The following is a 20,736-nucleotide window of genomic DNA, read 5'->3' on the forward strand; positions in this document are numbered from 1 at the left end:
CAGTGTCAACTGAAAAAATAATTTTTAAGAGTAATTTTTCACTCCAAAATTTAAAGGGGTATTTTTTGTAAGACGAGGGGGAATTAGCATATGGGGGTAGAGGTTTGCAACCCCCACCCGAGCCAAGATTATACTGTTATTTTGCAGAAAAAACATTAAAAACCCTTGTCAGAATTTAAAAAAAATTATACTTCCTCCCCTTGAGAAAATCTTAAGTACGCCTATGAGGGGGCATTTTTTTTTCTTTTTTAATGAAAAACACAGAATTAACTTGATTTCAAATTACCTAAAATTTGAAGGAGTAAAATTGAATTTGGATGTGTGAATCATGCATTTAGATGTGTATTGGCAAACACTGTATTATATGTGGCTTATACACTGAAGAGCCAAAAAAACGTTTACACTTGCTTAATATCGTGTAGGGCCCTCGCGAGCCCGCAGAAGTGCCGCAACACGACGTGGCATGGACTCGACTAATGTCTGAAGTAGTGCTGGAGGTAATTGACACCATGAATCCTGCAGGGCTGTCCATAAATCCGTAGGAGTAAGAGGGGGTGGAGATCTCTTCTGAACAGCACGTTGCAAGGCATCCCAGATATGTTCAATAATGTTCATGTCTGGGGATTTTGGTGGCCAGCGGAAGTGTCTAAAGTCAGTAGAGTGTTCCTGGAGCCACTTTGTACAAATTTTGGACGTGTGGGGTGTCGCATTGTCCTGCTGAAATTGTCCAAGTCCGTCTGAATGCACAATGGACATGAATGGGTGCAGGTGATCAGACAGGATGCTTACGTACCTGTCACCTGTCAGAGTCGTATCTAGACGTATCCGGGGTCCCATATCACACCAACTGCACACGCCCCATACCATCACAGAGCCTCCACCAGATTGAACAGTCCCCTGTTGACATGTAGGGTCCATGGATTCATGAGGTTGTCTCCATACCCGTCCATCAGCTCGAAGCAATTGGAACCGAGACTCGTCAGACCAGGCAACGTGTTTCCAGTCCTCAACAGTCCAATGTCGGTGTTGTCGGGGTAGTGCAGTCATCAAGGGTACACGAGTGGGCCTTCGGCTCCGAAAATGGTCGTACGTGAAAATCCAAATTTCATCGCTATGTCCCATCTCTCGTGCGCAGACTATAACACGACGTTCAAACTCACTTAAATCTCGATAACCTGCCATTGTAGCAGCAGTAACCGATCTAACAACTATGCCAAACACTTGTGTTATATAGGCGTTGCCTACCGCAGCGCCCTACTCTGATTGGTTCCATATCTCTTTATTTGCATACGCATGCCTGTACCAGTTGTTTTGGCTCTTCAGTTTACATCAAAACTTTGACATTAGCCCTTATAGTGGCAAAGCTAGATGCAAGATAAGACTAACCCAATTCGTTTTATTTTGCAAATCCCAAAATATCTTGGGTTCTTAAAAATCTTATTTCAGCAATCCTGAGCCCAGCTAGTGTTGAAGTTGTTTTCACATTTGAACATGCTTTCCATCCCCCAGCCTGTCAATCAACTGTCAGTGAGTGAAGTCTGCTTTGTCAAATAATAACAAAATAAAAAAAACAATCAGTCTAGTAACAAAAGGAAAGAGAGGGAAAATGTATTTTCCTTTTTGTTTGTTAATTTAAGAGATTCACCTTTACACACAGCTATGGCTAAGTTACATATCGCTGGAGTGCATGCAAAATGTCATGTCAAAATTCAATTTTTTTATGCCACTAAATGTTTCTTTTCACGTGGTTCCATGCTCTGTAAGAATGCATAGCTGCCAACTTTTGAAAATGGAAATTAGGGAGATTTTCGCGCGGACCCGTATTTTATAATAAAAAAAACCACTCCCTAATAAATACAAAAGGATTTTATTTTTCAAATAAAATAGGAATTTTACACACAGGGAAGTTAAGCCCTTGGGAATAAAATCCCTACGCAAAAAACAAGTGAAATTGGAGGCCAAAATCATTGGAAGATGAAGGAAAAAAGCGTCAATTTTTGAAGAATGCTGACTTTTTGTGACACTTGCTTGATGTTTTTTTGATTTCATATGGGTGATGATGTCAGTCTTTATACACCATGACCGATGTTTATGTCCTTAACACAACTTATACAAAAAGAAAAAGTCTGTCTTTTTCTGGACCGTTTGATGAAAGGAAGTTCATCGGAATAAGTATCTTTAAAATTCATTAAGTTTTTTTTGCTTATCAGTATTCATGTTTTGTTATCGCACGTACGTAACTTCAACAAAAGAGGAAGTTTTGACCACATGCGTGTCACTATAATCTTCAATTATTATCCAGGACTATTGGCTGCGAAGCTATATATCCCTGCACAATAAGACAACTTTTCTTGGGTTTGTAAAACTTCCTTAAAAAGGGAATTTCGCACTATTCCCCCATTTACGATATGTGACGTCATTTCGAAAGGAGAAAAAAACAGAGGCAAAAGACTTTTTGCCCCACAAGAAATTCCTCAGGGATTGTTTTCAGAAGCGGGGATTCTTTTTAAATAAAGTAGGGAATTTTTAGGGATTTTTTGTGATTTTCTTAAAAATTTGGGAGATTCAAGAACTTTTTGGGAGGTTGAGAGATGAAGCTAAAATTCAGGAGACTTGGCAACTATGAGAATGTCATGTTTCTTACCGATGGAACACTAGCTATGGCGTTTTCTCAAATAGTCTTATGTATTGAAATCAGTTAGCTATTGGTTTTTTTTTGTCTCCCAAAACGTGCAGTTTTTACATATGGCATTTTGCACATATACCAACAATATTTTAATCTTCAAGAATATTTTGTATGTCTTGTTCATAAATATCACATTGAGTGCATTATGATGAAAAGATGAAAGTACATCAGAAATGCTAAATTATTTCACTAACCAGTATAATCATAAAATGCACATGTTATGTCCACTTCATCAGTCAATGATATTTTTGTGATTTCTGAGACTAGCGAGAGACATTCACCATAGAGCAAGTTCCTAGAAAGCATATGAAAAGGGTGTCATATTTTCTCATTCAATAAACAAAAATGATATTTTAATGAAATTTCATCACCTTAATAGAAAATTTAGGTTAAATCCAATCCAGTACATTCTTTGATCATACTTGAACCTTTGAGAAAAGATCATAATCAAAATTTTTGGATGTAAAAACCTTCTCTTCATAATACTTATCATTTAAAAGGTTGAAACTGTATTTCAGATATATAACCCATAAATTGAAAAATTATTTTCTCAAAGTACTATTAACAATAAATTATGTGTCATAAAGCCCACAATTAGTCATTGCCATTCCAACTGCATGACAAACTGCAAAGAGGAAGTCTTGCTTGCCCAGTTGAGCATAGAACACAGTCACCTCACACAATCATACCCTCTGTGACACGAGAGTCAACCCAAATGAACCACATTGTTAAAGTCCATTGCTCGTGTTTTTACATGCTCACATCATTGGCATCATTTCACAACTGCTTTTGGTCAGTCATCTTTCACTTCATGACATTTTATCTAATCACTGCGATGCATCTCACATCTTTAAATCATCAAAGCTATTGGTTTTTATAACAAGTTGTAGTTTCTTACAATCTACGACATTGTTTTACACATCATTTTTTTTTATCTCATACATACATTTATTTTCCTGACATTACAAAAACAAACTTTATCTTATTTTTATTCGGTAATTTGTTTTGGCACAGTTTGACCTAATTGGTCCTTATGCCAATAAAACCAAAATCCAATCCAATCAAAGTAGGCTACTATTTCATTCAATGAATTGAGTCTGGCTAGTTATTACATAGGTTTACAGAATTATTTATAATAGTTGGTGATTTATTCCATACAGTATTCCATGAAACATAGTCATAATTCATTGCCAGGGCCTAAGGAGATACGTCAGTAGGTAGGAATAAAAAGATGAGTCGGTCACCTCAGTGTAGAATGTTTAAAAGAGGTGGCATTTCTGTTGCCATTGGTTGTCATGTTTTTTAATTAATTTAATGGCAGTATGTCTCATGACTGTATAATTTACAAAGTTAAGAAAGCAAAAATTACATTTTGATATTAGATTTCACTTTAGATGTTAGTGCAACAAAGTCATTCAATCCACACAAACGTTCTTTATTCAAATTTTAACTAAAGAGAATATTTTTTTGCGGTTCATTAAATGTCTTCTTAGTTTTTTGGAATCTTGATTTGGACCTGCAAAGTACCTTAGTGCAGTTATATATAACACAATATTTCCTCACCTATACTGTACCCATAGCATAAGCGGAGATAGACTTGAAGTTCTGGATAGTCATGGCCATGATGATGTCTACACATATATATAGATGGTCATCTGCACACATCTTTAATATTGGACAGGCACATTGCTTCCCCCATGACCCCCCATATCTTCATCCATGATCCGTAGCTACCTATAGCTCCTATATTACCACCTCCTTGGTATGTTCCATCTCCCACTTTGGGAAATACTGGTTTAAATCATATTTAACAAAATATATGATTGTTACATTGATTTGAAGAGTTAACCAGTGTGTTTATTGATTAAAAGGAATCCCTCTTTCTTGTCAAATATTTGGGAAATTAATGATAAACTATACTATAGTGCTGGAACGTATCAACCTTGGCCCATACAGCATGGTTGAAAACATTTGCCATAAAAAAAGAAGTGTGACAGACCAGGGTTGACACTTTATCGTTGATGGTTTTTACCACATCTTGGTAAAAACATATTTTTCCTGTGGTTTTTACCGCCCAGGGAAAATCCATGGTTTTTACCACCTTCAAATTACCTATTTTTCACAAAAAAAACCTCACAGCCTCGCTCCTCTATTATATTGCCAGAAAGAAAGGGGGAAAAAAATATAAAAAATGTAATAAGGTGGCAGTCAATCTTTTCCTCACCTGTGCCATCATCAAAACCACAAATCATATTTATGCATTTTTTTTTAACATAAAAATCTTAAAACATACTAATGTTTTAATTTACCTCATTTAACCCTATCTACCATATTATGAAAAATGAAATAATTATCATGTAAATTTTCTGGTAGGTCATTTTAGTTCTAATTAAAACCTATAAAAAAATAATTAAAAAAGTTGTTTAAGTGCACAACCAATTAATTAACCTGGTATTTTAAAGTACAGTCCGCACTATAAGCTTGCAGTAAAAATAGAAAATACCAATTTTCTATTTTTATTGCAAGCATTATGAATAATTGTTGTATCATTGTTGAATAATATTCAGTTGCATAAACATTTATTTGTTTTACCACAAAGAAAACCGTAATGTCTTATACATTTGTTAGGGAACACTTTGTGGGGTGTAATGCTGTAATGCAGTAAACACTTTTACAGGGGCAAAACATCTAACTGAATTTTATTAATTAACATATTTAAAAAGCTAGTTGTCCCACACTTGTGCTGGCTGTCATCTAGTAATTATAAGTTATACAGCCTTTGTACTTCAAGATACTAACACCCAACAACATATGAAAGGATGTTACATGGGTTAAAAAATAAAGTGGTACTTGACTCTTTTTACAGTGGGTTTTTTTCCCTCAAAGTAGACTCGTCCAAGTTTTGACTACTCTTTTTCCACTCTCTTTACTCTTTTTCTCCTCACCCTTCTAAGCAACTTAGACTTGTTTTCAAGTTTCTGCCTCTGACGAGATCTTTGATTCCTTCAAAAATACAAAACATACCCATACTCCCATCTGGGCTGTCTTGGACTTTAAAGAGTTAAAAGTACCATTAGAGTAGTCAAACGGTTAAAGTCGCCATCCTGTATATACCAGATCAGGGGCCTGTCCAGCCAAAATTTGGGTCCATTTTCTGAAACCCTTCACAAACGTCCGGATCTAAAAACAGACCCTTCACAAAATAAAAATGAATTAAACCATAAATTTGGCATTTCATTGCTTTTGTGATAGATTAACTAGATTATTTCCCTTCCCTTGAAATTACATATTTGTTACAAAATTAATGATCCTTTTCACAAAAATAGGATCTTACAAAAGTCTGGACAGACCCCTGAGGATTGTTCCATGTGTAAAAAATTTTTCCCAGTGTCCTGGTATATATATATATTTTAATGTAATTAAAAAATATCAATCACATTTTTCCTTTTGATTTTATACCTTTAGTTTTTTAGATTTCAATACTGTTAACTTACTGATTCATTGACGTGTCAATCAGACAAATTTCGACATACGAGAGAGCTAATTAGATAAAAACCCACAGAGTTTATTGCTGATTTCAAATGAAAGCAGTCAAAACTCTTTTTCATGTCTTCACAGAGGAGTTGGTAAGCTAACCCCTGGGTGAGAAGAGGGGTACTTCCTGTAGTTTTTACATATGTTGAAGTTTTTACATACTCCTGTTTGCAATGTTCATCAGAACTCTGAATCCCTAATAGCAAAATAATCTTTTAAGAAATAAATGATGCCTTAAAGGAATTCCCCATGAAATAAAGTGAAGCAAAGAAAAACAAATGGTTTGATGCTTTCTTCACTGCTAAAAGAAAAACCTATATGAATTCACCAATATAATTATTATTAAAGGTATATACATTACCTTAGTCTACTATATGAGAGAGAGATCTCATTTACTATAGTGAAAGGTAATATTGATAGGCCTATAGTCTATAATTTAGAAATGCAAATGCTTTGAAGGGGGGCCACAGAAATAATTCTTACTCTTCAAGTGCTTTGGAAAATACCATTTTGGCATTGTAAACTGCCTAAAGATCAAAGATCATTAATAAAGTTTGGTATGGGGTCACCAAGAGTGAACGACAACTAGTCCTGAATTTGACTGAGAGAAAACTAGTTTGATTGCATTCTCTTTGAGAGGTTTTTTTTTTTCATGAACAGGAAATGGCAACTGTTGAACAAATGACTGTTTTTTTGGGGAAGACTATGGGACAAGAGGTAAATGAGGATAATACTCAAGAGCTAATGAAAAAACATGGGTCAGGAGCTGATCTCCAATGAACTGATGAATCATGGGCTATGGAGGGGATCTCGTCTGAGGAAGAGTAGAAAAATACAGAGGAATTCCTCACTTCAAATGAGATTGAGTAAATATAGAAAATATAAAAAACAGTGAAAATTTTGAAGATAAGTATGACTTATATACAGTAGAACTTGGTTAATTCAAAGCTCAGGGGGGACAGCAAAAAGTTCAAATTATACAAAATTTGAATTATCCAATGCTTTAATACAGGATAACTATACTTTTACAAAAAAATTAAAAACCCTCAATTAAAAATGTTTTGAATAATATCTTTTACTATGCCTGTATAAAACGTAAACAATCACAAAAGCTTTTTCACTTGTAATTTTAATTTTCAATGCACTTAACCTGGGAGAACTCACTATGTTTGCTAGTGCATGAGAACTCATGCGTGAGATCCTTACTCTCACTTGAAGCACACTGATTATCAAGATGGCTGTGCCTAGCCACTACCAGCTAGACAAGAGTGGAAATTCCGACCTTTTTTAGTTTTGAGTGGGAAGTGAAATATTTCATGCCGTGAAAGAAAATCTGATGCAGCAAGTTCTCCCGAGTTAAACATTGAGCAAAATCTTAAAGTTGATTTAAGGAATGAAGGATGTGATTTTTGAGCTTCAACAGCATTATTTTTTTCAATGTGTCTGCAGCTTCTGCAAGTGTTGGAGTAGGTACCTCTGCTGCTTGCTTATGTTCGTTTTCATCCTCCTCATGGGAATATTCAATGTGACTTTATTCCCTACTTCACCAATGTACACATCCACAAGTCTACCAGGTTTTTTTTTCCAAGAGTTAAATTATGGGTATCGACCTTGTTTGGACATGGTGGAAAATATTGCTGAGCTACAATTGGTATTCCCCAGAATCAACAAACAATAATGCTAGAGAGACATTAATCTCCAACACATTTTACCAAGCAAGTGACTGCAATTTCAAACATTCTGTCTAAGTAGAGATTGCTGCTCACACACATACAAACTTTCATATTTCCTGAGTAGTAGCTCTTGCATCTGCTCTTGGCAGGTGTTAATCCAAGAACCGGTAAAACTACAGCTGCTCACGGAAAGACAAAAGCAAGTGTGTGGAACTGGTAACGAAAATGTTGCTTTTTACTGTTAAAAGCTACAACAAAAAACTTAAGATTTTGTTGATTGTAATTTTTTCAATGACGGCTACATGTTAAAGATCAGTAAACCACAGAATAAAGAAAAGGATGACCAAACTTTAGCCAGAAATTATGAAAAAATAGACATTTTGCAAATGGCATATCTAAATCAAATTTCGATAATACAAAATAAGATGAAAAAAGATTGAATCAAACAGGTAATTTTAACATTAAATTGAATAGAAAACTCAAGGCGAATTCTTAAAATTCAAATTATCCAAAAATTCAAATTAACCAAGTTTGCCTGTATTATAATTCTCCATAACTATTATTCATATAAATTTCTTTACATGAAATGTGAAGTAATAATACAATAATTTAATATACATCAATCAGCACTTTATCTTTGATAAGAATCATGGCTGGTGTGAGGAGATAAGGCAGTGAAAGAAATTATTTGAGCTTTCATTATTTCCTATATGCGAGCTTGCAATGATGTATAAGTGCTTTGGATTACTAGTTTTTGTACTATCATTAAATGATTGTTTTCAAAACAGCATATTCTTCAGAAGCGCTTTCAAAGTCACATTTCACAGTTGAACCTCTCGATAATGGACACCCATCAGACTGAAAGTTTTGTCCTCTAATGAGGAGTGTCCATTAATGGATAGTAAAATACATTGAGCCCCGTCGATGTAATTCAAAGAAGTGTCTTTGTTAGGAGGTTCCACTGTAGAATGATTGCGTTACTTATGCTACTCTCAAGAGAGTAGTAAGGTTTTTTTCCTTGGTTAGGTGAAACCGTCTGAAATCTAGGGATGGCATAGAAATTTCTAATTTTTCAGACTTAAACCATCTCCAATTTTAATTAGGAGAGAGGGTAACATTTCCATTAATTTTCTTTCAAAATGGAACATTTCCAAAATTTAAATGTAAATAACTTCCTTGAATGTTGATCACAAAAGATAATATTTAAATATTTTTATATACCACTATTTAAATATTATTATATTCCGTATGCTGCTACCTGTTCAGCTATTTCCCACTTTTGTAAAGCAACCCGTTCCGGAGAAAAAACATTTTCTACTTCTACTGTAAATTTAGTCCCTTTTGAAAATAAGCTCCTCAAATGAAATTGAGCGTCATTTTCAGGTTCTACAATAACAGTTTAAGTCAGTTTTTATCATCTAAATATATTTGATTTCGTTAGCAATTTTTCAAGTTTTTGTTCACAATTTTTTTCATGTTTAACCTTTTAAATGGTTTTTAAAATCTTCCTGATCTGCAGTGTATCATAACTACCACGGTGTAAATCACTAAACCTTCTAGAAATTGCCACCTATTTTCAAGAAGAATATTTTTTCCTGATTGCATGTACTAATAAAGGCTTTACCCCCCCCCCCCAAAACACAAAATAATAATAATAAACAAATAAAAGAAAAAACCCTGTAGTTTTCTGTTATTAACGCTGTACACATAATCATATACTACCTCGAAGGAAAAGGAGAAACATCCTCTCCCTTCATTTTTCTTGTTATCCTTCATTCACAACATCCTTTCCTCTGTTATCAGACTTTCAATAAAAGCTGACTCTGCCCACTGGCAGTTAATTGATAGGACAGGGGGGAAGGAAAACATATTACCAGACAAAGCTCTCTGTACAAAGCTAGCTGGGCTCAAGATTGCCAAAAAGAGAGGGTTTTCAAAAGATAAGATATCTTTTGGGATTGCAGCTGTAAAGGTTAAGTTGATAGTTTTTAATAAAAGATTTATATTAATACAGCTGAACATCTGATTTATTCTATAATTTTTCCCCAAACAATAAGATAAGCATTTGTGATTACAGTCAAACCTCTCTTTACAAAGGTTTTTAACAGCTGGCTGATGCGAAGATATATTTTGGAAAGAGAGAAAATTCAACTGCCCCTACGGGGAATCAAACCCACATTCTCTCACTTTCTGGGTGAATGCCCTAGACCGCTAGACTACAGAGGCAACGAATATCTCAATCTTTCCTTGGAGCTAGTTAAAAACCTTTGTATGGATAGCGAAGAGTGACATCATCCTCAAAAACCTCTCTTTCTCAAAAACTCTATTTCTTGAAAAACTCTATCTCAAAAAAATGAAAAAATCATTGCATTTTCTGTACTAAATCAATGAATTTTTACTTCTGTCTCGAAGTAATTTCCAAAAAACTCTCTATCTCGAAGGCCAAGCCCAATGATAGTAAAAAGAAAATATGAAAATTCCTTTTCTTTCGTGCAAAAAATTCCTTTTCTTGCTTTTCTCCGGAGGTGAAAAAAAATGATAAGAAAGGATAATTTTTATTACATCCCATTGTGTTGACAGATCTTGTCAATCATATGTGGATACTGTGATTGAGGGAAGGGTGGATGGCTTGTTCAGCTTGGCAAAAAGTCAGCCAAGAGATAATTCAAAGTTGCTTCAATAACACTACGGGTTTCCAATCAATCAGCTCAGTGATGAAACTGGCGAACCACTCAAATTTACACGAATCTCAGAAGAATGTTGAAAATAGAATTTCAGAATATTAGGGCATTACTAAAAAAACATGTTAAATTTATGTATTTGCATATAGTGGGATTGAACATTTATTGCATAACTTAACCAATGATAATTTCATCAATATGTAAGTAAGTAATATAAGTAAAATATAGTATGGTAGTTTTTAGTTTATAATCAACTGAATTTTTTGACATTTTTGACGTGCTTTTCCTCTTTCTTATAAAAAAAAAACCCTCTATTTCTCGAAAACTCTTCTATCTCAAAATTTTTCGGCCCTGTCCGATTTGAGATAGAGAGGTTTGATCGTATATGGGTGATTTTTTTTGTCGTGGATCTCACAGATCCGATGCTACCAGTGGAGTGTTAAGCAAAAGAAAATACTGATGCACACATATGGAAAAAATAATAATATATCCAATCATTATAAAAAAAATGTACTTACCTTAAAGCATTGATATGAGAGCTACGAGATCTGGTCAAATCTCCTGACTATATATATGAAGAAATTGATATAAAGACATAACAAAAGATATAATTGACATATAATTATGATATAGTAGACTTTAATTATTTCAAATTAAACTGTTTCAAAAGTATGCACAAAACCTTTTAGATGTACAATGAAAACTTGCTACAATGATAAGTTGATACACGACAAAATGATAAATCCTTCTGCAACAGCATTTTTTTAAAATCTTGTACACTGGTGTGCAAAAATTAAGGATGAAAATGAAAAATTGAGGTCGAGTACTCTTTACGGATGAAAGCAGATTTAGTCTGATTACACATTCTGGATGCATATACATCTGCAGAGGGCAAGGAACACACAATAATCCCTCCAACATCATCAAAAGAAACCCGTTTGGAAGTGGCGGAGGTCTTGTTTGGGGAGGTATTATGCTTGGTACCCATACATCTTCTAAAGTGTTTCAGTCACTGATGCCCATATTGTACAGAGGTTCTCCTTCCTCACGTGCATCTTTTTAGAGGTGCTATGGGCAGGGCCGTCTTAAGAGTATCATGGGCCCCGGGTCAAGTGATTTTTCTGAGGACCCTCTTCTCTTGAGGTGCCCAGGTAGGCCCATGCGTTAAAACAGCACTGGCTATGGGTCCTCAGTTCCTCTTCATGTGGACGACAACGCTATACCTCATCGTACAGTGGCTACTTCACCAAACACCAACTCTGGCCATATCGCTATATTGCAATTTACTGCCATTAGTGAGATGAGTTGGAAGCGCTGTCTATCGGTGGTCGCCTCAAGTTCGTTAGGGAAAACATCTTATCTATATCCTCCCTTGGGTTCGAACCCGGGACCCTGACTACAACCTTCACGATGGTAGACAAGCATCTTACCACCACGGCACTCGGGCAAACTCATCTCCGCCTCTACCGGGAGTCGAACCCGGGTCGTACAGTGGCTGTCGCAGAGCTGTTGGAGTGAAGATATTCAGCACATCTATTGGCCGGCAAGGTTCCGGATCAAAATCCAATCAAACATGTGTGGGACACTCTAGGGAGACGCTTGGCAGCACGTCACCAGCTGCCAGAAATGATTCTGGAGCTGCGATTGGTGCTACAACAGGAATGGGCAGCAATGCCTCAACAGCTCGCTAACGATCTTGAACTCAGCATGGGCAGATGATGTAAATCCTACATAGCAGTCAGGGGTGATCATATCCTCCTACTAAAGGCTGGATTGTCTTTGCCAGTCACTTATCACATGACATTTTTGTCTTCTGTCCAATTGTGCTTAAAGAATAAAAAATCAAAATCCGAAGAATAAAAAATCCTTTGGATTTCTTTTTTGGAAAGTTTTGTTTACTTTTCTCATGTTATTGCACGTTGGGATCTTATGATATTATTTGTGTTGATTTGGAACACTTTTGCACAACGTTACATTATAAAAACTGCTGCATCCTAAATTTTTGCACAACAGTGTAATTCAAGCTTAATCTAATTTTAAACTTTTCTTGATATAAGGATTTTACTATGAAAAATGAATATATATAACTATACTTTTTAAGAAACTTTGAATTTAGTGTAACTATATTTTTTACATCTTACTTAACCCTCTCAGTGGCATCGACAATATATTTTGCTTCCTTAAAAGCATCTTATTTTAGCATTGACAAACCCAGATGATTTGTCAAATTGATTTCTCAGTAGAACATTTTTCTCCCTTACAGTTACTTTGCACCTTCTGAAAATTGGAAGAAAGCCTATTGCATTAAAAAAAGTATGACATTTTATAGGGGATTTCTCGAAGTCACAGAAACAGTAAAAAAATCACTTTCAACTTTTTTGAACTTCTCACTATTTTTAGTTCTTCTGAGGGTGGGTGAAACACCTTCAAACTGTTTGCGATTTAGAGACCTTTTTTCTTGTCCATAATTGAATAGGAAATTTTTGTTGAAAAATTTTCCTCCTTAACTCTTTAAGCGGTTTTTAATATTTTCCTGATCCGCATTATAACTGTCAGCGTGTTGAGAACCTAAGATATTTCAGGGTGACCAAAATAAAGCAGATCAAGTTTGACAAGATATCTCAGGATTGCAGCTGTAAGGGTTAAACTAACATTGATTGAAAAAAAGAATAACATTTCGGGTCTGCGCTATTTTGACTATGTTTGTCCCTGTGGACTGAGGGTTTTTGACACTTTCATGATTTTTTTTTAAATACTTTTAGAATATATATATCTTAACAGTTTTTTTTAGCTAGAAATTTAAGACTCTTTTCTTTCATAATATAGCAATTATTTAAAGGTACTAATGATTAATATTTAATGAAAAATAATTAGAAAAAGGATGTTTTAGAGTTTTAAAAAGTTCCGCATAAGAAAACAATTTTTTTAACATAAAATTGCAAACAATTCTGAATAAAAACTTACCCAAATGTTGTATCTAAAAATAGTTTTTACTTAAAAAAATATATCATCTTATAAAATTTGCTTTGGCATGGTACACTTCAAAACACACATTTACGCACAGAGCAACACCACAAGGTTCGCAATAAGTTCGAGTTTCTTTCCTCAATCTTTTTCCAGTTTCTACATTTGATTTGCTCTGTTGCTCTTTTTCATCATCTAAAGGTCCAAAATGATGCTCCTTTTGACTTTTTCTGAGCATAGTGACCCTCTTTCATGTTGACAGATATACTGCGATAAATTCGAAATTTTTGTGCTGCTCTCAGCTTGCAATTTAGTAACTACACAAAGAAAATTTTAGGCACCAATACCAATTTTTTAGTTTCCATGGTGACTTGGCACCTGGGATTTGTCCAGCAGTGTTTTAAACACCAGTACTGTTAAAGAAACTATAGAAGAAGACGTTTCAAGCTAAAGTTTGGTATCAGTGGCGTCGGAGCCGGGGGTGCTGTGGGTGCTTGAGCACCCACACTCTCTTGTAGAACGGGGCAGAGCACCCACAGAATTGATGCAGGAATAAAAACCTCCTATATAGATTTCTGATTTTTTTTCCCGTTAATATCGAACACGAAAAAATTAAAGGAAAAACTGCCTGTTTTTCCTCTCTGAGTCTTGAATCTTGCTGGAGTCCCCGCTGCCATCACAACTGATAAGAGCCATTAGGCGCCCATACAGCAAATATTTTACTGTAGTATTCCCCCCCCCCCCGCTTTCTCACATTCCTGCTTGTGTCCGTTTTCCCTGTTTTGCCTAAGGGATGGAGGGTATCCAGATGCATATGTTTTGGTGTTGCGTCAGAACCGGGTAGGGGGGGGGATGCTGCTGCTGCTGTTTGAGCACCCACAGTGTTTTGCAGTAAACAAAAACCTAACAAAAAATGAAAAATCATTTTTTCTTCATCCTATACCTCTTGTTCTGTCTGTTGCTCTACTTATCCAGTGGTTATTCCTACAGCTTCAGGCACCTAGGATGGATATTTTTGGAGCCCACACCCGCTTTTTTTTACGATTCTGTCCCAGCAGGCAGGGGCGCAACTAGGGGGAAGCAGGCGAGTCTGGTGCCCTGAATGCTGAACCAGGAGGGGCGTCGAATTCATTCTTTAACTGCTTCCTCTTTTTAGAACCACTGATATCTAAATTTGTTTATATACGTAAAAAAACTTCGTTACAATAATGTATAGCAAAAGAGTCTATATTGGGCAGGAGCAGCTCGCTAACAGGGTTTCAGTCCAGGGCCCGGGACAATTCTCCTACCATTTTTTGTTTTGCATATTGCAAATTAACTATAGAAGGGCACATGAAAAGTTTAGTCTGAGGCTCTGCTGCGGAAGGATACAGGAAATATCTTCCGAAAAATCTTGCGGTACTAACCTTAAAAATTAGCATTTTAAGATGAAAGAATTTAATGAAAATATCATATATGGGCATTTTCTCTATATACCAATATGATATTTTAATTAAATTTTCTTAAATATTTTTAATTTTTTTCAGTTATCTATTTCTGATCACATGGAGGCCCAGTCTTCGTTCCTTCCTGCGCACACTTCTGGAGCAATGGTTCCATTTGGAGCAATATTTTTGTTTGGAAATCAAACAGTGCTGAGTACAGCCACGGTTCGTACTTGAAAGGAGTGTGCCACGAGATCGGCCAAGACAGGGTGCCGCTGTATACAGTATTTCCATGGTAGAATTGGCGGCTCGTGGTGGGAAATTTGGGGGGAGAAGTGCCAAAACAAATTTTCATTCTTGGTAGGAGTCCTGTTAGGCCCCCCCCCCCATCAGTTGAGGGTATGATTTTTAGATCTCTGTTTGAAGGTGGCCCTGCACATGATCACGTGGGCTCGAAAATTTTTTATTTTGGTTCTTCCGAAGGATTTCAGGAGGGTCAGTGATCTTGGTTGAGGAAACGATTCACTTTTTATTCTTTTATTATATACCGAATATTATTCTTTAAAGGGGAATACATCTGTGACCATCACATGGGTTCCGTGTGACAGAAGGAAGACCCCTTTCTCAAACCGATAGAAATCTCGCTGTTTTTTCATTTTCCATTTTGTTGAAGCAGACCAGACCTGACCTAGGCAGTTGCGAAAGGTGTGATCCCACCTGGTCGCAAAATTTAGGGGGGATCGCAATTTTCGTAAAAGAAATCCTTTTCTTCTGATATGGGAAACATGATTTTTTTTCTTTCCTGAAACTTACATTTCGTGGGAGAAGAAACAGCTTCCAGTTTCAAACCCTGATAACATCAAAAAGTGCTCGTGGCTATTACAATTAGTGAAGGAATTCCAAAGAGCATATGCAAAGCCGGGGTGTTTCAGTTTGACCGACATCCCCTTGGGTGCCAGAAAGCGGAAGTAGCAGCGGATATATTTGTGTGAGGTGGAGGTAACTCCAAGGAAGGAAAGAAGATTTTGAAACCATTGATATTCCTCTTTTTTTTTTCGGAAGTTCTTTTATTTTCCCCAACGCTAAAAATGTTATTAAACGATCAGTGAAGTTTGCCGACAACCAGCTGTAGAAGCTTGTGAGAAGATTTTTTTGGTTGTCTGATTTTGCCAATAGCCAATTCTTTAATGTGATTGGATGTTATTAGCATAGTTGTGCCTACAGCAATGGCATTGCACTAATTGCCTTAGTCGTCGTCTTCTTTTTTTTGCATGTTAGATAGCGAGTAAAAGTACAGTACTACCTATGTTTACTGCTGGCCACAATGATTGCCACACATCAATATCGATGGCTCAGCGCGGTGCCCCTAGTAGCCGCGATGCACACTTTGAGAACCATTGGTGTAAACAGTGAAGATGAAGTACAAACATAATTACTCTATCGAAGATCTAGGCGTTTCATACTTGGATTTTCCAACAGGCGAATTCACTAGATAGTGGCGATTCATATAATTTGTTGTGAAGCGAAACTTATCAGCGATATCTTTGTAGATTTTTCGTACAGGAACTGTTTCTCATAGGATTTTGTTTCGAAACTTAATGGCAGAGTGTTATTTCTCTTAATTACCGGACTTGAATCGATAGATTTACAATTGAAACTTTCGTGCTTGAGTGTGTAAGAAAAGTTTTTCTTCGATGAAAATACATCAAGGTGAGTTTGTGTATTCTAGTTTTCATCATTAATCCTATTATTTGAAAAATAAGCGGTAATTGTTGTTCCCCCCTCCCTCATAGGATTGTAGAAAAAATTTATAACCAGTGCTCTGGCATGACTAAATACTAATTCAATTGGTTATGATTAGTGCCCCAATAAATTTGGTTGGTACTTGCCAAATTATTTGAAATTTAATTTACTCTCGATGGCTCGACAGTCTACTTAAAAAGACCCTATTTTTAGTTGACCTCTTCACAGTCAACACTTTCAGGTTTTAATTATTGTATGTTATTCCGAAAGTATCCATCTACCTTAACCAATCAGGTGGTCACGACGGCATACGCCGTCGCCCCAATATTTTACCGAATTATTTCAATTTTTGAAAATTAATTTGTAATTATTTAAATTCTCATAATTTTTGGGTTGGTGATTTAAAAAAATGAGGAAGTCAGTTTAAATGTATTCATAAAAAATTTTAATCAGGAAAATTCATTTTATTAGCTTCAAACTTTTAATAAGGAGAAAAAGGAGAAATTAATTGGTTACACCTGACTGGTTAATTACCTTACCCTATCATAATTTCATGCAAGTAAGCATGCATTGAAAGCATTTTGTATAAATTCAAAGATTTACGTAATAAAATATTTTCATAGATTAGGCTCGTAGCAAAAATAATTATAAAGAAAAAAACCATGACTTGTTTATATAAGAATCCAATAATGAATTATTAGAAATTATTACTAAAGTATCTTATCACGGGAAATAAAAAAAAAAAATAATTTATTAAGTAGGGCCTACTGGAGCAGAAGAGTAAATAGATAATGAGAGATATCCCTGTTTATATGCTGCTACAATATGTCTCTTGGGCTGTGCCACCAGCACAGAGCACTGCTATAAGGAAAAGTACTAAATCAGGAGTAAAGAGGAATATAATTACAGAAAAGTTTAGAGAAAGAAAGAATGTGTTTCTCTCGTGTCTGTAAAAACACTCGAACTATAGTGCATTAATCTCTCAGAGAAAACTAATTTTTTCTGTATTTTATCTAGCTAGGAAAACAGTTGCAAATTACCGGGATCGATTCACTGATGCAGCTTATATGCCAAAGTGACGGTAACAAATGTTGTCTCGCATGGTGAGACTTTTGTCCCGAGGCTCAAGTCGCCCATGATATACAGAATTTACACAAAAACGTATATATTTGTGTTTTTTTTTAATATTCATTTTTACAAAAATATGTTTTCAATTTTTGATATCCTTCAGGGGGGGCGCCCCCTCCAGCGAACGCCTGTGTGAGCACCCACTGGTCAAAAATACTTCCGAGGCCCCTGTTTGGTATGGTATGTTGGAAGTGGAAAGTACATATCACTACTGGCTTATCTGGAATGGGGTTATGTTGGAGCTAAACCCTGACTAGCCAAGATTATGTCGTTCCCTCCCCCCAAGAAAATCCAGCATATGCCATAAAGATCACTATACTGTACTTCCAGTGCTGATACCGGGGGAAAGGGGGACACACACTTTGTTTCAACTCTGTAAACAATTTGTGGTAGTTGGATTTTTGTTCACATAAGGGGCCATTCCAGTATTACGTAAGCAGATTTTCAGCCATTTTTGACCCCCCCCCCCTTTGTCTGCAGCTCTCTGATTAACAGAAAACATTATTTAGGACAATTTTTCTTGAGCAAAATATCATGCTTAAGAAATTGAGCTGGCGCCTAAATATTTTTTCAATTTGTCAAGGTCTGACCTGAGGTTTCTTGTCCTCTGCTCTCTTTTATTTGGAGGACTGTGCTGCTTAGACGACTTTACAATAATAAAAATTGGTTTTTAATCCAGTCATGATTCAAAAACAATAAAAAAATTTCCAAACTATAATCTCCTTTCTCCCTATTTTTCTTAATTCAGGGCTTGACAAATCAGGAAAAAATCTAGGCACCAATAAATATTTTCAGAGCCAAGTGTATCGCTTTTGCCCGAGCTAGTAATTCACACACAGAAAATTTCAGATGACACTACCAATTTTTTGTTGCCATGCCGATGTGGGATTTGTTAAGCCCTGCCTTAATTTTAACCAGGATTCTATTTCTGGCGAGTTCCTGTCGTGGGAAAATTATCTCTTCGGATTTATGAAATTTTTTAAAAAATATTGAATATTTTTCACATTGAGTTGACATTGGGAAATAATAGTAAAAAAAATATGTTCATTTAATATAAACTTGCAAATGAGACGACCGTTTAAGTTAAAATGGTAATTGTTATTTCCACCAAAATAACAGTTCACTTATTCTCAACAGCACTTACTTGTTTGAACTGATACAAGTCTGTTTCCTTTGCTGTCATTTCCAATTGACCCAAGTCATCTCTTAAGTGATTTATAAATTCTATTGAATTGATGAAATTAGGCAAAACGCAACAATGAAAAGGCTCAGAAATAATTTTTGAACCATTGTCTAAAAAGAAATTTCAAACACATCGTCATGATTTTTTAAATTAAAAAAAATGAAATATATATATATATAAAGAAATTAATTCATATTTCAAACATGAAAATTATGATTTTCATGAATCTATGAAATAAAGGACACAACAATCAATAAAAAAAACAATATTGTAAAAATAAAGTGAATTTCACTAGCCAGTAGCCTACGTCATTTGCAACATTTATGATTGGAATTCTTGATGTAATTAGTTATTTCATCTCACCACATGGTGTTGGGGGCAAATTCGACAAACTGATCTTACCTAATGTTTTGTTTTCGTTTTTCGAAAAACTTTCTTTAACATCAGTAATAAAACTTGGTTGTTTGTATGGTTCTGAAACCGAAACATTCAAGCATTTACAAGATCCTTTAAATTTTTTATTGTTCAGAGTTTTGTTATTGATAAGTCGTTTCCCTTTTTTTGGCATGGTTGAATATATTACTTCTACTGATCACCCCCCACAAAAAAGAAATGATCACGTAAAAATTTATTCACACAAAAATTACTTGCACGTGTTGTTCGGTAGCTTAAACTGTAAACATTATGACTTGACTTGACTCGATTTTACTACATTACGATTCTTTTCGTAGATTTCATACTCACCATCACTTAAGGGGTCATTCAAGTATTACGTCAACGTCGATTGGGGGATAGGGTTTTGGGTTTCCTGACTTTTACTGACGAGGAAGAGAGAGTTTGAATGATGCTTACGTCATCAACCACCCTTTACAAAAATATGAAATGTTCTTAATAGCATCTTACTTGGTGTGCCAAAAACGAGAAAAATCTTTCGCTAGTCTGTGGGTACTTGAACTAACATCATACCTTGATAAGTCCTCTACAGAGCCACCTCAGTGATCTCTAAATGTTCCGCGGATCCCTCAAGTGACCTGGAAATGTTCCGCGGATCCCTCAAATGATCTGGAAATGTTCCGCGGATCCTTCAAGTGGACTGAAAATATGTCGGAGCCGCTCAAGTGCTCTAGAAATGTCTCTAGGGCCGCTTAAGTTCTCAGGAACTGCGCCGCGCGTCACTCAAGTGATCCTTAATTTATGCCGCGGATCACTTAAGTAATCTGGGAATGCGCTGAAGGGTAACTTGAGTGATGTAAAACTGCACTGGGCGCCGCTTAAGTGCTCCAAAACCATGCCCCATGTCATTCAAAAAATCTCTAAATGTGCCAAGGACCACGCTTAAGTGTTCTGAAACTATGTCACGGGTCACTTAAGCGATCGATCTGTAAATGTGCCACTCGGTTCATTTTTTCTAAATTAGGTTTGAGCTGGGGGCACACATCGGATAACCCCGAGGGCCACAGTTGGTTCATGGTCCATGGGTTTAGCATATATGGCTTAGAATGGCTCGCAATGAATTTCTTAAAAAGAAATTTTGAGTTCTTAGCCTTCAAATAGCATTGAAATTTACAGAAATTGATTATAATAACATGTAAAAGTATTTTCTTCCGAAATTTAAATTAAAAAAATTTTTTTTGCATCAATGCATCAAAAAATAAATTTTTGATAGTCTGGGAGGGGCCATGAGCTCCCCTACGCAACCCCCCCCCCCCGCGCGTACGTC

General features: G+C 35.8%; 1 protein-coding gene across 1 annotated transcript in view; it reads right to left on the reverse strand.

The window, feature by feature from the left end:
• The window catches only part of sud1 (Prolyl 3-hydroxylase sud1), a 40,971-nt gene extending 21,254 nt beyond the window's left edge, over positions 1 to 19,717 (reverse strand). The window contains exons 1-4 of the mRNA XM_089233031.1: positions 19,419 to 19,717; positions 18,978 to 19,126; positions 11,093 to 11,139; positions 2,881 to 2,981 (exon numbers count right to left, since the gene is read on the reverse strand). Coding sequence (XP_089089157.1) covers positions 2,881 to 2,981; positions 11,093 to 11,139; positions 18,978 to 19,126; positions 19,419 to 19,584 — 463 coding nt within the window. The 5' untranslated portion in view covers positions 19,585 to 19,717. The remainder of the gene's footprint in view (positions 1 to 2,880; positions 2,982 to 11,092; positions 11,140 to 18,977; positions 19,127 to 19,418) is intronic.
• Positions 19,718 to 20,736: the final 1,019 nt, after the last annotated feature.

The sequence above is a fragment of the Pholcus phalangioides genome, unplaced genomic scaffold (assembly GCF_987345545.1).
Source record: "Pholcus phalangioides strain wild (caught in Gottingen) unplaced genomic scaffold, Ppha-v1.0 ptg000007l_1, whole genome shotgun sequence".
NCBI classification, from domain to species: domain Eukaryota; kingdom Metazoa; phylum Arthropoda; class Arachnida; order Araneae; family Pholcidae; genus Pholcus; species Pholcus phalangioides.